Genomic DNA, 19,244 nt, shown 5'->3' with positions numbered 1-19,244 from the left:
AGCACCTACTCCAGCACCACCACTATCAGCAGCACCACTACCCAGCCAGCACCACCACTGCCAGCTCCACCACCACCAGCAGCCCCACCACCACCAACACCACCTACACCAGACACCAACACCATTGCCAGCTCCACCACCATCAGCACCATCACCATTAGCACCACCAGCACCACCTGCACCAGTACCACCACTAGCAGCAGCACTGCTGCCCCACCAGCACCACTACTGCCAGCTCCACTACCATCAGCACCACTTCCATTAGCACCACCACCACCAGCAGCATGCACTCCAGCACCACCAGCACCAGCACCACCACCAGCACCACCACCAACACCACCTACACAAGCACCAACACCATCGCCAGCTCCACCACCAGCAGCACCAGCACTATCAGCCCCAGTACCAGCACTACCAGCACCAACATCCCCAGCAGCAACACCACCCACACCACCACCAGTATGACCACCATCACCAACACAAGCACCAGCACCACCAGCACCACCACCACCAGCACCACCACCACCAGTAGCACCCAGTTCAGCACCAACATCACCAGTACCATCAACATCTCCACCAGGGCCAGCACCAGCACCACCACCAGCACCACCTACACCAGCACCACCACCATCACCAGCAACACCACCATCAGCAGCTCCACCATGAGCACCACCAGTCCCACCAGCACCAGCACCACCAGCAGCACCAACTCCAGCTCCACCACCATCAGCACCACCACCACCAGCAGCCACACCACCACCAGCACCACCACCAGCACCACCTACACCAGACAGCAACACCAGCACCAGCTCCACCATCAGCACCATCACCATTAGCACCACCTGCACCAGCAGCACCAGCAGCACCCACACCAGCACTACCACCAACAGCAGCACCGCTGCCCCGCCAGCACCACTACTGCCAGCTCCACTACTATCAGCACCACCTCCATTAGCACCACCACCACCAGCAGCATGACCACCAGCACCGCCACAAGCACCACCCACTCCAGCACCTCCAGCACCAGCACCACCACCAGCACCACCTACACCAGACACCAACACCATCGCCAGCTCCACTACCATCAGCACCACCAACATTAGCACCACCAGCACCACCAGCACCAGCACCACCAGCAGCACCCACACCAACACCACCACCATCACCAGCACCACAAACATCAGCACCACCACCATTAGCACCACCAGCACCAGCACCACCAGCAGTACCCACACCAGCACCACCATCAGCAGCACCACTGCCCCGCCAGCACCACCACTGCCAGCTCCACCACCACCACCAGCAGCCCCACCACCACCAGCACCACCTACACCAGACACCAACACCATCGCCAGCTCCACCACTATCAGCACCATCACCATTAGCACCACCAGCACCACCTGCACCAGCAGCACCCACACCAGCACCACCACCAGCAGCAGCACCGCTGCCCCACCAGCACCACTACTGCCAGCTCCACTACCATCAGCACCACCTCCATTAGCACCACCACCACCAGCAGCATGACCACCAGCACCACTACAAGCACAACCACCACCACCAGCACCACCAGCAGCACGCACTCCAGCAGCACCAGCACCAACACCACCAACACCACCACCAACACCACCTACACAAGCACCAACACCATGGCCAGCTCCACCACCAGCAGCACCAGCACTATCAGCCCCAGTACCAGCACCACCAGCACCAACATCCCCAGCAGCACCACCACCCGCACCACCACCAGTATGACCACCATCACTAACACAAGCACCAGCACCACCAGCAGCACCACCACCACCAGTAGCACCCAGTTCAGCACCACCATCACCAGCAACATCAACATCTCCACCAGCGCCAGCACCAGCACCACCACCAGCACCACCTACACCAGCACCACTACCATCACCAGCAACACCACCATCAGCAGCTCCACCATGAGCACCACCAGTCCCACCAGCACCAACACCACCAGCAGCACCAACTCCAGCTCCACCACCATCAGCACCACCACCACCAGCAGCACCACCACCACCAGCACCACCACCAGCACCACCTACACCAGACACCAAAACCATCGCCAGCTCCACCACCATCAGCACCATCACCATTAGCACCACCAGCACCACCTGCACCAGCAGCACCCACACCAGCACCACCACCAACATCAGCACCACTGCCCCGCCAGCACCACTACTGCCAGCTCCACTACCATCAGCACCACCTCCATTAGCACCACCACCACCAGCAGCATGACCACCAGCACCACCACAAGCACAACCACCACCACCACCAGCACCACCAGCAGCACGCACTCCAGCACCATCAGCACCAGCACCACCACCAACACCACCTACACCAGACAACAACACCATCGCCAGCTCCACAACCATCAGCACCACCAACATTAGCACCACCAGCACCACCAGCACCAGCACCACCAGCAGCACCCACACCAACACCACCACCATCACCAGCACCACAAACATCAGCACCACCACCATTAGCACCACCAGCACTAGCACCACCAGCAGCACCCACACCAACACCACCACCATCACCAGCACCACAAACATCAGCACCAACACTAGCACCACCAGCAGCACCTACTCCAGCACCACCACTATCAGCAGCACCACTACCCAGCCAGCACCACCACTGCCAGCTCCACCACCACCAGCAGCCCCACCACCACCAGCACCACCTACACCAGACACCAACACCATTGCCAGCTCCACCACCATCAGCACCATCACCATTAGCACCACCAGCACCACCTGCACCAGCAGCACCAGCAGCACCCACACCAGTACCACCACCAGCAGCAGCACTGCTGCCCCACCAGCACCACTACTGCCAGCTCCACTACCATCAGCACCACTTCCATTAGCACCACCACCACCAGCAGCCTGCACTCCAGCACCACCAGCACCAGCACCACCACCAGCACCACCACCAACACCACCTACACAAGCACCAACACCATCGCCAGCTCCACCACCAGCAGCACCAGCACTATCAGCCCCAGTACCAGCACTACCAGCACCAACATCCCCAGCAGCACCACCACCCACACCACCACCAGTATGACCACCATCACCAACACAAGCACCAGCACCACCAGCACCACCACCACCAGCACCACCACCACCAGTAGCACCCAGTTCAGCACCAACATCACCAGTACCATCAACATCTCCACCAGGGCCAGCACCAGCACCACCACCAGCACCACCTACACCAGCACCACCACCATCACCAGCAACACCACCATCAGCAGCTCCACCATGAGCACCACCAGTCCCACCAGCACCAGCACCACCAGCAGCACCAACTCCAGCTCCACCACCATCAGCACCACCACCACCAGCAGCCACACCACCACCAGCACCACCACCAGCACCACCTACACCAGACACCAACACCAGCACCAGCTCCACCATCAGCACCATCACCATTAGCACCACCTGCACCAGCAGCACCAGCAGCACCCACACCAGCACTACCACCAACAGCAGCACCGCTGCCCCGCCAGCACCACTACTGCCAGCTCCACTACTATCAGCACCACCTCCATTAGCACCACCACCACCAGCAGCATGACCACCAGCACCGCCACAAGCACCACCCACTCCAGCACCTCCAGCACCAGCACCACCACCAGCACCACCTACACCAGACACCAACACCATCGCCAACTCCACGACCATCAGCACCACCAACATTAGCACCACCAGCACCACCAGCACCAGCACCACCAGCAGCACCCACACCAACACCACCACCATCACCAGCACCACAAACATCAGCAACACCACCATCAGCACCACCATTAGCACCACCAGCACCAGCACCACCAGCAGTACCCACACCAGCACCACCATCAGCAGCACCACTGCCCCGCCAGCACCACCACTGCCAGCTCCACCACCACCACCAGCAGCCCCACCACCACCAGCACCACCTACACCAGACACCAACACCATCGCCAGCTCCACCACTATCAGCACCATCACCATTAGCACCACCAGCACCACCTGCACCAGCAGCACCCACACCAGCACCACCACCAGCAGCAGCACCGCTGCCCCACCAGCACCACTACTGCCAGCTCCACTACCATCAGCACCACCTCCATTAGCACCACCACCACCAGCAACATGACCACCAGCACCACCACAAGCACAACCACCACCACCACCAGCACCACCAGCAGCACGCACTCCAGCAGCACCAGCACCAACACCACCAACACCACCACCAACACCACCTACACAAGCACCAACACCATGGCCAGCTCCACCACCAGCAGCACCAGCACTATCAGCCCCAGTACCAGCACCACCAGCACCAACATCCCCAGCAGCACCACCACCCGCACCGCCACCAGTATGACCACCATCACTAACACAAGCACCAGCACCACCAGCAGCACCACCACCACCAGTAGCACCCAGTTCAGCACCACCATCACCAGCAACATCAACATCTCCACCAGCGCCAGCACCAGCACCACCACCAGCACCACCTACACCAGCACCACTACCATCATCAGCAACACCACCATCAGCAGCTCCACCATGAGCACCACCAGTCCCACCAGCACCAACACCACCAGCAGCACCAACTCCAGCTCCACCACCATCAGCACCACCACCACCAGCAGCACCACCACCACCAGCACCACCACCAGCACCACCTACACCAGACACCAAAACCATCGCCAGCTCCACCACCATCAGCACCATCACCATTAGCACCACCAGCACCACCTGCACCAGCAGCACCCACACCAGCACCACCACCAACATCAGCACCACTGCCCCGCCAGCACCACTACTGCCAGCTCCACTACCATCAGCACCACCTCCATTAGCACCACCACCACCAGCAGCATGACCACCAGCACCACCACAAGCACAACCACCACCACCACCAGCACCACCAGCAGCACGCACTCCAGCACCATCAGCACCAGCACCACCACCAACACCACCTACACCAGACAACAACACCATCGCCAGCTCCACGACCATCAGCACCACCAACATTAGCACCACCAGCACCACCAGCACCACCAGCACCAGCACCACCAGCAGCACCCACACCAACACCACCACCATCACCAGCACCACAAACATCAGCACCACCACCATTAGCACCACCAGCACTAGCACCACCAGCAGCACCCACACCAACACCACCACCATCACCAGCTCCACAAACATCAGCACCAGCACTAGCACCACCAGCAGCACCTACTCCAGCACCACCACTATCAGCAGCACCACTACCCAGCCAGCACCACCACTGCCAGCTCCACCACCACCAGCAGCCCCACCACCACCAGCACCACCTACACCAGACACCAACACCATTGCCAGCTCCACCACCATCAGCACCATCACCATTAGCACCACCAGCACCACCTGCACCAGCAGCACCAGCAGCACCCACACCAGTACCACCACCAGCAGCAGCACTGCTGCCCCACCAGCACCACTACTGCCAGCTCCACTACCATCAGCACCACTTCCATTAGCACCACCACCACCAGCAGCATGCACTCCAGCACCACCAGCACCAGCACCACCACCAGCACCACCACCAACACCACCTACACAAGCACCAACACCATCGCCAGCTCCACCACCAGCAGCACCAGCACTATCAGCCCCAGTACCAGCACCACCAGCACCAACATCCCCAGCAGCACCACCACCCACACCACCACCAGTATGACCACCATCACCAACACAAGCACCAGCACCACCACCACCAGCCCCACCACCACCAGTAGCACCCAGTTCAGCACCAACATCACCAGTACCATCAACATCTCCACCAGGGCCAGCACCAGCACCACCACCAGCACCACCTACACCAGCACCACCACCATCACCAGCAACACCACCATCAGCAGCTCCACCATGATCACCACCAGTCCCACCAGCACCAGCACCACCAGCAGCACCAACTCCAGCTCCACCACCATCAGCACCACCACCACCAGCAGCCACACCACCACCAGCACCTCCACCAGCACCACCTACACCAGACACCAACACCAGCACCAGCTCCACCATCAGCACCATCACCATTAGCACCACCTGCACCAGCAGCACCAGCAGCACCCACACCAGCACTACCACCAACAGCAGCACCGCTGCCCCGCCAGCACCACTACTGCCAGCTCCACTACTATCAGCACCACCTCCATTAGCACCACCACCACCAGCAGCATGACCACCAGCACCGCCACAAGCACCACCCACTCCAGCACCTCCAGCACCAGCACCACCACCAGCACCACCTACACCAGACACCAACACCATCGCCAGCTCCACGACCATCAGCACCACCAACATTAGCACCACCAGCACCACCAGCACCAGCACCACCAGCAGCACCCACACCAACACCACCACCATCACCAGCACCACAAACATCAGCACCACCACCATTAGCACCACCAGCACCAGCACCACCAGCAGTACCCACACCAGCACCACCATCAGCAGCACCACTGCCCCGCCAGCACCACCACTGCCAGCTCCACCACCACCACCAGCAGCCCCACCACCACCAGCACCACCTACACCAGACACCAACACCATCGCCAGCTCCACCACTATCAGCACCATCACCATTAGCACCACCAGCACCACCTGCACCAGCAGCACCCACACCAGCACCAACACCAGCAGCAGCACCGCTGCCCCACCAGCACCACTACTGCCAGCTCCACTACCATCAGCACCACCTCCATTAGCACCACCACCACCAGCAGCATGACCACCAGCACCACCACAAGCACAACCACCACCACCACCAGCACCACCAGCAGCACGCACTCCAGCAGCACCAGCACCAACACCACCAACACCACCACCAACACCACCTACACAAGCACCAACACCATGGCCAGCTCCACCACCAGCAGCACCAGCACTATCAGCCCCAGTACCAGCACTACCAGCACCAACATCCCCAGCAGCACCACCACCCGCACCACCACCAGTATGACCACCATCACTAACACAAGCACCAGCACCACCAGCAGCACCATCACCACCAGTAGCACCCAGTTCAGCACCACCATCACCAGCAACATCAACATCTCCACCAGCGCCAGCACCAGCACCACCACCAGCACCACCTACACCAGCACCACTACCATCACCAGCAACACCACCATCAGCAGCTCCACCATGAGCACCACCAGTCCCACCAGCACCAACACCACCAGCAGCACCAACTCCAGCTCCACCACCATCAGCACCACCACCACCAGCAGCACCACCACCACCAGCACCACCACCAGCACAACCTACACCAGACACCAAAACCATCGCCAGCTCCACCACCATCAGCACCATCACCATTAGCACCACCAGCACCACCTGCACCAGCAGCACCCACACCAGCACCACCACCAACATCAGCACCACTGCCCCGCCAGCACCACTACTGCCAGCTCCACTACCATCAGCACCACCTCCATTAGCACCACCACCACCAGCAGCATGACCACCAGCACCACCACAAGCACAACCACCACCACCACCAGCACCACCAGCAGCACGCACTCCAGCACCATCAGCACCAGCACCACCACCAACACCACCTACACCAGACACCAACACCATCGCCAGCTCCATGACCATCAGCACCACCAACATTAGCACCACCAGCACCACCAGCACCAGCACCACCAGCAGCACCCACACCAACACCACCACCAACACCAGCACCACAAACATCAGCACCACCACCATTAGCACCACCAGCACCAGCAGCACCCACACCAGCACCACCACTATCAGCAGCACCACTGCCCCGCTCCACCACCATCAGCACCACCACCACCAGCACCACCACCAGCACCACCTACACCAGACACCAACACCATCGCCAGCTCCACCACCAACAGCACCATCACCATTAGCACCAGCAGCACCACCTGCACCAGCAGCACCCACACCAGCACCACCACCAGCAGCAGCACTGCTGCCCCACCAGCACTACTGCCAGCTCCATTACCATCAGCACCACCTCCATTAGCACCACCACCACCAGCAGCATGACCACCAGCACCACAAGCACAACCACCACCACCACCAGCACCACCAGCAGCATGCACTCCAGCACCACCAGCACCAGCACCACCACCAGCACCACCACCAACACCACCCACACAAGCACCAACACCATCGCCAGCTCCACCACCAGCAGCACCAGCACTATCAGCCCCAGTACCAGCACCACCAGCACCAACATCCCCAGCAGCAGCACCACCCACACCACCACCAGTATGACAACCATCACCAACACAAGCACCAGCACCACCAGCACCACCACCACCAGGACCACCACCACCAGTAGCACCCAGTTCAGCACCACCATCACCAGCACCATCAACATCTCCACCAGCGCCAGCACCAGCACCACCAACCCCAGCACCAGCACCAGCACCTCCACCAACACCACCACCACCAGCAACAACACCACCAGCACCACCAGCACCACCACCGCCAGCACCACCACAACTAGCAACACCACCAGCAGGAGCACCACCACCAGCACCAGCAGCACCACCAGCAACACTAGCACCAGCACCCCCAACATTGGCAGCAGCCCCAAAACCAGCACCACCACCACCAGCACCACCAGCAGCAGCACCAGCAGCCGCACTACCAACAGCCCCACATCCACCAACAGCACCACTTCCATCACAACCACTGCCAGCACCACCACCAGCACCACCAGCAAAACCAGCACCGCCACTAGCACCACCACCACTAGCAGCACCACCAGCATTACCACTACCAGCACCACCAGCGCCACCAGCACGAGCACCAGCACCACCACCACCAGCACCACCACCACAAGCACCACCAGCAGCAGCACCCACATGTAGCACCCACACCACCACCACCACCACCAGCACCACCTGCACCACCACCACCGCCACTAGCACCACCACCACTAGCAGCACCACCAGCATTACCACTACCAGCACCACCAGCGCCACCAGCACGAGAACCAGCACCACCACCGCCAGCACCACCACAACCTACAACACCAGCAGCAGCTGCAGCAGCAGGAGCACCACCAACAGCACCAGCAGCAATACCAGCGTCACTATCACCAGCTTCCCCAGCACCTCAACCAGCACTACGACCACAGCACCTCGACCAGCACCACCAACACCACCAGCACCACCAGCACCACTAGCACCACTAGCACCACCAACCCCAGCACCAGCACCAGCACATCCACCAGCACCACCACCAGCAACAGCACCACCAGCACCACCAGCAGCAGTAGCACCACCAGCACCAGCTCCAGCACCAGCACCGCCAGCACCACCACCACAAGCACCACCGGCAGCAGCACCACCAGCAACACTAACACCAGCATCCCCAGCACCAGCACCACCACCAGCAGGAGCACCACCACCAGCACCAGCACCAGCACCAAAACCAGCACCACCAGCACAAGCACCACCAGCATCTGCACCACCACCACCACCATCACCAGCACCACCACCAGCAGCACCAGCAGCCACACCACCACCAGCACCACATCCACCACCAGCACCACATCCACCACAACCCCCGCCAGCACCACTAGCAGCACCATCAGCAAAACCACCACCAGCGCCACCACCAGCACCACCCACTCCAGCACTTCCAGCACCAGCATCACCACCAGTACCACCACCTGCACCACCTACACCAGACACCAACACCATCGCCAGCTCCACGACCATCAGCACCACCACCATTAGCACCACCAGCACCACCACCAGCAACACCACCAGCAGCACCCACACCAACAGCACCACCATCACCAGCACCACAAACATCAGCACCACCATCATTAGCACCACCAGCTCCACCAGTACCAGCACCACCAGCAGCATTCACACCAGCACCACCACCATCAGCAGCACCACTGCCCCGCCAGCACCACCACTGTCAGCTCCACCACCACCAGCACCACCTACACCAGCACCAACACCATCGCCAGCTCCACCACCATCAGCACCATCACCATTAGCACCACCAGCACACCTGCAGCAGCAGCACCACCAGCACTCACACCAGCACCACCACCAACAGCAGCACTGCTGCCCCGCCTGCACCACTACTGCCAGCTCCACCACCATCAGCACCACCTCCATTAGCACCACCACCACCAGCAGCATGACCACCAGCACCACCACAAGCACCACCACCACCACCAGCACCGCCAGCAGCACACACTCCAGCACCACCAACACCAGCACCAACACCAGCACCACCACCAACACCACCTACATGAGCACCAACACCATCGCCAGCTCCACCACCACCAGCACCAGCACCAGCACCACCACCAGCACAGCACCACCACCAGCACCACCAGCTGCACCACCACTATCAGCCCCAGTACCAGCGCCACCAGCACCAACATCCCCAGCAGCACCACCACCCGCACCACCACCACCAGTATGACCAACATTACCAACACAGGCACCAGCACCGCCAGCAACACCACCACCAGCACCACCACCACCAGTAGCACCTAGTTCAGCACCACCAGCACCAGCACCATCACCATCTCCACCAGCACCAGCACCAGCACCTGCACCAGCACCACCACCATCACCAGCACCACCACCATCAGCAGCTCCACCATAAGCACCACCATCCCCACCAGCACCAGCACCATCAGCAGCACCCACTCCAGCAGCACCACCATCAGCAGCACCACCATCACCAGCACCAGAACCAACACCGCCAGCACCACCACGACCTGCACCAGCAGCACAAGCAGCAACACTAGCGCCACTACCACCAGCATCCCCAGCACGACTACCAGCACTATGACCACCAGCACCTCGACCAGCACCACCAACACCACCAGCACCACCACCAGCAGCATCACAACTTGCACCACCAGCAGCCGCACCACCAGCAGCAGTACCGCAACCAGCACCAGCAGCACCACCAGCACCACTAGCACCACCATCCCAGGCACCAGCACCTCCACCAACACCACCACCACCACCAGCAACAACACCACCAGCACCACCAGCAGCAGTAGCACTGCCAGCACCACCACAACCAGCACTACCGGCAGCAGCACCACCAGCAGGAGCACCACCAGCAACACTAGCACCAGCATCCCCACCACCAGCAGCAGCACCAAAACCAGCACCACCACCACCAGCACAACCAGCAGCAGCACTACCAACAGCCCCACATCCACCACCAGCACCACTTCCATCACAACCACTGCCAGCACCACCACCAGCACCACCAGCAAAACCAGCACCAGCACCACCACCAGCACCACCACCACCAGCACCAGAAGCAGCAGCACCAACATGTAGCAACAACACCACCACCACCACCAGCACCATGACCATGGCCACCAGCACCACCACCACTAGCACCACCAGCATCACCACCACCAGCAGCACCACGAACACCACCACCATCATCACCACCACCACCAGCAGCAGCACCACCACCAGCACCACTACTATCAGCCCCAGTGCCAGCAGCACCAGCACTAACATCCCCAGCAGCACCACCACCCGCACCACCACCATCAGCACCACCACCACCACCAACAGTACCACTACCAGCACCACCAGCAGCAGCACCAGCAGCAGCACCAACACGTAGCACCCACACCACCACCACCACCAGCACCAGCAACAACACCACCAGCACCGCCAGCAGCAGTAGCACTGCCAGCACCACCACAACCAGCACTACCAGTAACAGCACCACCAGCAGGAGCACCACCAGCAACACTAGCACCAGCATCCCCACCACCAGCAGCAGCACCAAAACCAGCACCACCACCACCAGCACAACCAGCAGCAGCACCACCACCAGAAGCAACACCACCAGCATCACCAGCAGCCGCACTACCAACAGACCCACATCCACCACCAGCACCACTTCCATCACAACCACTGCCAGCACCACCACCAGCACCACCAGCAAAACCAGCACCAGCACCACCGCCAGCACCACCACGACCTGCACCACAGCAGCACCACCAGCAGGAGCACCACCAACAGCACAAGCAGCAACTCCAGCACCACCACCTCCAGCATCCCCAGCACCACTACCAGCACTACGACCACCAACACCTCGACCAGCACCACCAACACCACCAGCACCACCAGCACCACCACCAGCACCACCACGACCTGCACCACCAGCAGCAGCACCACCAGCAGCAGTACCACGACCAGCATCAGCAGCACCACCAGCACCAACCCCAGCACCAGCACCAGCACCTCCACCAGCATCACCACCACCAGCAACAACACAACCAGCACCACCAGCAACAGTAGCACCACCACCACCAGCACCACCACCACCAGCACCCCACAACCAGCACCACCGGCAGCAGCACCAGCAGCAGGAGCACCACCACCAGCACCAGCAGCACCATCAGCAACACTAGCACCGGCATCCCCAGCACCAGCAGCAGCACCAAAACCAGCACCACCACCATCAGCACAACCAGCAGCAGCACCACCATCAGCACCAGCTGCACCATCATCACCAGCACCAGCACCACCACCGCCAGCACCACCATGACCTACAACACCAGCACCAGCACCACCACCAGCAGCACCATGACCTGCACCACCAGCAGCAGCACCACCAGCAGCAGTACCACGACCAGCACCAGCATCTCCACCAGCACCACCACCACCAGCTACAACACCACCAGCACCAGCAGCAGCAGTAGCACCACCAGCACCAGCACCACCACCGCCATCACCACCACCGCCATCACCACCACCACAAGCACCACCAGAAGCAGCACCACCAGCAACACTAGCACCAGCATCCCCAGCACCAGCACCAGCATCACCAGCACCACCAGCACCACCACCAACAGCACCATGACATGCACCAACAGCAGCAGCACCACAAGCAGGAGCACCACCACCAGCACCAGCAGCACCACCAGCAGGAGCACCACCACTAGCACCAGCACCAGCACCAGCACCAAAACCACCACCACCACCAGCAGCACCACCACCAGCAGCACGAGCAGCCACACCATCACCAAGGACCACAACCACCACCAGCATCACATCCACCACAACCCCCGCCAGCACCACTAGCAGCACCACCAGCAAAACCAGCACCAGCACCACCACCAGCTCCAGCACCATCTCCAGCACCAGCACCACCACCAGTACCAGCACCTCCACCGCCAACACCACCACCTCCAGCACGACCAGCAGCAGCACCACCAGCAGGAGCACCACCAACGGCACCAGCAGCCCCACCAGCAACATTAGCAACAGCATCCCCAGCACCAGCATCAGCACCTGCACCACCACCAGCAACATCAGCATCACCACTATTAGCACCAGCAGCACCACCAGCAGCACCCACACCAACACCAACACCACCAGCAGCAACACTGCCATCACCAGGACCACCACTGCCAGCACCACCACTGCTAACACCTCCACCTCTACCAACACCACCAGCACCAGCACCAGCACCAGCAACAGCAGCACCAGCACCACCACCACCAGCACCAGCACCATCACCAGCTCCACAACCATCAGCACCACCAGCATTAGCACCACCAGCACCAGCACCACCAGCAACATACACACCAGCACCACCACCACCACCAGCACCACAGCCACTGCCAGCACCACCACTAGCAGCACCTCTACCACCTCCCACAACACTACCTGCACCACCAGCACCAGCGCCACCACTGCCAGCACCACCACCATCAGCACCACCAGCAGCAGCACCACCACCAGCTACAGCACAACCACCAACTCCAGCACCACCACCAGCAGCAAAACCAGCACCAGCACCACCACCAGCACCACCAGCACCACCACCACCGCCACCAGCACCACCACCACCAGCACCACCAGCACCAACACCACCACCAGCAGCACCACCACCAGCAGCAGCACCACCACCAGCTCCAGTACTACCACTGACAGCACCTCCCCAGCACCACCAGTTCCACCAGCACCACGAGCACCACCACCAAAAAGAACACCATTGTCAGAGCCTCAGCTAGCACCACCAGCAGGAGCACCACAACCAGCACCAGCAGCGCCACCAGCACTACAACCACCAGCAGTGCCAGCACCTGCACCACCACCACCACCACCAGCACCACCCCCAGCAGCACCAGCAGCCACACCATCACCAAGCACCACATCCACCACCAGCACCACATCCGCCACAACCCCCACCAGCACCACTAGCAGCACCACCAGCAAAACCAGCACCAGCACCACCACCAAGCACCACCACCACCAGCACCACCAGCAGCAGCACCACCACCAGCTCCAGCACCATCTCCAGCACCAGCACCTCCACCAGTACCAGCACCTCCACCGCCAGCACCAACACCTCCAGCACGACCAGCAGCAGCACCATCAGCAGCAGCCCCACCAGCAACACTAGCACCAGCATCCCCAGCACCAGCACCAGCACTAGCACCTGCACCACCACCAGCAGCACCATCAGCATTACCACTATTAGCACCAGTAGCACCACCAGCAGCACCAACACCAACACCACCACCACCAGCAGCAAAACTGCCATCACCAGGACCACCACTGCCAGCACTACCACTGCCAGCACCTCCACCACCAGCAGCACCACCAGCACCAGCACCAACACCAGCAACAGCAGCACCAGCACCACCACCACCAGCACCACCACCAACACCAGCTCCACGACCATCAGCACCACCAGCATTAGCACCACCAGCACCAGCACCACCAGCAACACACACACCAGCACCAGCACCACCACCAGCAACACAGCCACTGCTAGCACCACCACTAGCAGCACCTCCACCACCTCCAAAAACACTACCTGCAACACCAGCACCAGCTCCACCACCACCAGCACCACCACCATCAGCACCATCAGCAGCAGCACCACCACCAGCTACAGCACCACCACCAGCTCCAGCACACCCACCAGCAGCAAAACCAGCACCAGCACCACCACCAGCACCACCAGCAACCCCACCAGCACCACCACCACCACCAGCACCACCACCACCACCAGCAGCACCACCACCAGCAGCAGCACCACCACCAGCTCCAGCTCCAGTATTACCACTGACAGCACCTCCCCCAGCACCACCAACTCCACCAGCACCACGAACACCACCACCAAAAAGAACACCATTGTCAGAACCTCCACTAGCACCACCAGCAGGAGCACCATGACCAGCACCAGCAGCGCCACCAGCACTACAACAACCAGCATCCCCAGCACCAGCACCAGCACCGCCACCAGCACCACCAACAGCACCATCAGCATCACCACTATTAGCAGCACCAGCACCACCAGCAGCACCCACACCAACACCACCACCACCAGCAGCACCATGACCTGCACCACCAGCAGCAGCAACGCCAGCAGGTGCAGCACCACTAGCACCAGCATCCCCAGCACCAGCACCAGCACCACCAGCACCACCACCACCAGCAGCAGCACCACTACCAGCACTAGCAGCACCACCAGCACCACCAGCACCAGCTCCATATCCACCACCAGCAGCACCACCAACAACACCACCACCAGCACCACCAGCAAAAGCAGCACCAACACCGCCACCAGCACACCCACCACCAGCACTAACACCACCAGCAACTCCACTAGTACCACCAACACCACAAGCACCACCACAAGCACCACCACCAAAAGCAACACCACTGCCAGCACCTCCGCCAGCACCACCAGCACCACCACCACCAACATCACCACCACCACCATCACCACCAGCAGCATCACCATCAACAACAGCAGCACCACCAACAACACCAGCACCACCAGCAATACCAGCACCAGGACCACAACCAGCACCACCACCACCAGCAACACCACCACCAGCACCACCAGCAGCAGTACCACCGCCAGCACCAGCAACACCACCGCCAGCACCACCTTAACCAGCACCACCATCAGCAGCACCACCCGCAGGAGCACCACCAACAGCACCAGCAGCACCACCAGCAACACTGGCTCCATCTTCCCCAGCACCAGCACCAGAAACACCACCACCGCCAGTAGCACAACCAGCACCATCAGCATTACCACTATTAGCACCAGCAACACCACCAGCACCACTAGCACCCACACCACCAGCAGCACCCACACTAACTCCACCAAAACCACCAGCACCAGCACCACCACCGCCACCAGGACCACCACCACTAGCACCACCAGCATCACCAGCACCAGCACCACCATGAACACCACCACCATCAGCACCACCACCCGCAGCAGAAGCACCACCACCAGCACCATCAGCACTACAACCACCAGCACCACCAGCACCAGCACCACCACCACCAGCACCACCATGAGCAGCACCACGACCTGCAAGACCTGCAGCAGCACCACCAGCAGCAGTACCACAACCAGCACCAGCAGCACCACCAGCAACACCACCACGAGCAGCAGCACTACCAGCAGCAGCACCACCACTACCAGCACCACCACCATCTCCACCAACAGTACCACCAGCAGCACTACCTGCACCACCATCACCAACACCACCAGCAGCAGCACCACCAGCACCAGCAGTACCACCACCAGTAGTACCACCACCAGCACCAGCACCAGCACCACAACCAGCACCATCTGCATCACCACTATCAGCACCACCAGCACCACCTGCACCAGCACCACCACCACCACCAGCACAACTGCCACCGCCAGGACCACCACTGCCAGCACCGCCACTGCCAGCAGCTCCACCAGCTACACCAACACCACCTGCACCAGCACCAACACCACCACCACCACCAGCACCACCACCAGCAGCACCACCACCATCACCAGCACAACAACCATCAGCACCACCAGCACCAGCAGCACCCACACCAGAACCACCACCACTACCAGCAGGAGCACCACCAACAGCACATTCAGCGCCACCAGCGCCACTAGCACCAGCATCCCCAGCATCACCACCAGCACTACGACCACCAGCACCTCGACCAGCACCACCAACACCCCCAGCACCACCAGCACCACCACTAGCAGCACCACGAACAGCACGACCAGCAGTAGCACCACCAGCAGCAGTACCACAACCAGCACCAGCAGCACCACCAGCAACACCATCAGCAGCACCGCCAGCTGGAGCACCACCAACAGCACCAGCAGCAACACTGGCACCAGCTTCCCCAGCACTAGCACCACCACCAGCACCACCACCAGCAACACCACCAGCACCACCAGCAGCACCCACACCAGCAACACCACCACCAGCAGCATCACAGCGACCGCCAGGACCACCACTGCCAGCACCACTTCCAGCTGCTCCACCAGCTTCACTAACACCACCAGCACCAGCACCAACACCAGCACAACAAACAGCACCACCACCGCCAGCACGTCCATGATCACCAGCACCACAAACGTCAGCACCAGCACTATTAGCACCATCTGCACCACCAGCACCAGCACCACCAGCAGCAACCACAACAGCAAAACCACCACTAGCAGCACCACGGCCACTTCCAGCACCACCACTGGCAGCACCACCACTGCCAGCACCAGCACCAGCTCCACCAACACCACCAGCACCACCACCAGCAGCACCACCAGCACCACTAGAACCACCATCCCCAGCACCAGCACCTGCACCTCCAGCATTACCACCACCAGCAGCAACACTACCACCAGCACCACCGGCAGCAGCACCACCAGCAGGAGCATCACCACCAGCAGCACCAGCAGCACCAGCAGCACCACCAGCAACACTAGCACCAGCATTCCCAGCACCAGCACCAACACCACCACCCGCCCCACCACCATTTCCACCAAGAGCATCACCACCAGCACCACCACACGCACCACCAGCAAAACCAGCACCACCAGCACCACCAGCAGCACTGCCACCAGCACCACCATCAGCAGCACCATCACCAGCTCCAACACCACCACCAGCACCACCACCACCACCACCAGCACCACCTGCACCACCATCACCAGCATCAACAGCAACAGCACCACCAGGAAAAGGACCACCACTATCAGCAACACCACTACCAGCACCACCACCACAAGCAGCAGCACCACAACCAACACCACCAGCACCACCACTACTAGCAACAGTATCACTACATTGACCTGCACCAGCACAAGCAGCACCACCAGCGCCACTAGCACCAGCACCCGCAGCAGCACTACCAGTAGTTCCACCAGCACGACGAGCACCACCACCAAATGGAACACCACAGTCAGAACCTCTGCCAGCACCACCAACAGGAGCACCACAACCAGCACCAGCAGCTCCACCAGCACCCTCAGCACCAGCATCCTCAGCCCCAGCACCAGCACCAGCATCACCAGCAGCAGTACCACCACCAGCACCAGCACCACCACCACCACTGCCAGCAGCTCCACCAGCTTCACCAACACCACCAGCACCAGCACCAGCACCATTACCAGCACTACCACCAGCACCACCACCACCAGCACGACCACAATTACCAGCACCACAAACATCAGCACCACCACCACCAGCAGAACCACTGCCACCGCCAGGACCACCACTGCCAGCACCACCACCCCCAGCAGCTCCACCAGCTTCACTAACACCATTACCAGCACTACCACCAGCACCACCACCACCAGCACCACCACCATCACCAGCACCACAAACATCAGCACCACCACCATTAGCACCACCAGCAACACCTTTACCACCACCACCAGCAGGAGCACCACCAACAGCGCATTCATCACCACCAGCACCACTAGCACCAGCATCCTCAGCACCACCACCAGCACTATGACCACCAGCACCTCGACCAGCACCACCAACACCCCCAGCAGCACCAGCACCACCACGAGCAGCACCACGAACTGCACAACCAGCAGCACCACAACCAGCACCACCAGCAACACTAGCGCCAGCCTCCCCAGCACTAGCACCAGCACCAGCAGTACCACCAGCAACGCCACCAGCACCACCACCACCAGCAGCACCACTGCCAATGCCAGGCCCACCACTGCCAGCACCACCACTTCCAGCAGCTCCACCAGCTTCACCAACACCACCAGCACCAGCACCAACACCAGCACGACAAACAGCACCACCACCACCAGCACGACCATGATCATCAGCACCACAAACATCAGCACCACCACTATTAGCACCATCAGCACCACCAGCACCAACACCACCAGCAGCAC

General features: G+C 61.1%; 2 protein-coding genes across 2 annotated transcripts; both read left to right on the top strand.

Annotated features, from left to right (window-relative positions):
• Nucleotides 1–8,153: 8,153 nt before the first annotated feature.
• LOC121286097 (vegetative cell wall protein gp1-like) lies at nt 8,154–10,880 on the top strand (the record flags this gene model as incomplete). The annotated part of the gene is given in 3 exon segments (XM_041203090.1): nt 8,154–8,394; nt 8,443–8,540; nt 10,524–10,880. Coding segments are annotated over 3 exon segments (696 nt in total), but the record flags the coding sequence as incomplete, so codon positions are not given.
• LOC121286096 (uncharacterized protein DDB_G0271670-like) lies at nt 10,877–17,446 on the top strand. The gene is made up of 6 exons (XM_041203089.1): nt 10,877–10,973; nt 12,840–13,055; nt 14,085–14,223; nt 15,462–15,807; nt 16,192–16,714; nt 17,361–17,446. The coding sequence occupies exons 1-6, from the start codon at nt 10,877–10,879 to the stop codon at nt 17,444–17,446; spliced, it is 1,407 nt and encodes a 468-aa protein (XP_041059023.1).
• The last annotated feature ends 1,798 nt before the right edge of the window (nt 17,447–19,244 follow it).

The sequence above is a fragment of the Carcharodon carcharias genome, chromosome 13, assembly GCF_017639515.1.
Source record: "Carcharodon carcharias isolate sCarCar2 chromosome 13, sCarCar2.pri, whole genome shotgun sequence".
Classification (NCBI taxonomy): domain Eukaryota; kingdom Metazoa; phylum Chordata; class Chondrichthyes; order Lamniformes; family Lamnidae; genus Carcharodon; species Carcharodon carcharias.
Note: the sequence above shows the minus strand (reverse complement) of the source record. Positions and strands in the feature narration are given on the sequence as shown.

What these genes read in the sequence shown, in the direction of transcription:
- LOC121286096 (XM_041203089.1), top strand. Translation starts at nt 10,877, where the DNA reads ATGACCACCAGCACCTCGACCAGCACCACCAACACCACCAGCACCACC. An exon ending in CCAACATCACCACCACCACC is followed by an intron (nt 15,808 to 16,191) that starts ATCACCACCAGC and finishes AGCAGCACCCAC; the next exon opens with ACTAACTCCACCAAAACCAC. An exon ending in CAGCACCACCAGCACCACCT is followed by an intron (nt 16,715 to 17,360) that starts GCACCAGCACCA and finishes CACCACTTCCAG; the next exon opens with CTGCTCCACCAGCTTCACTA.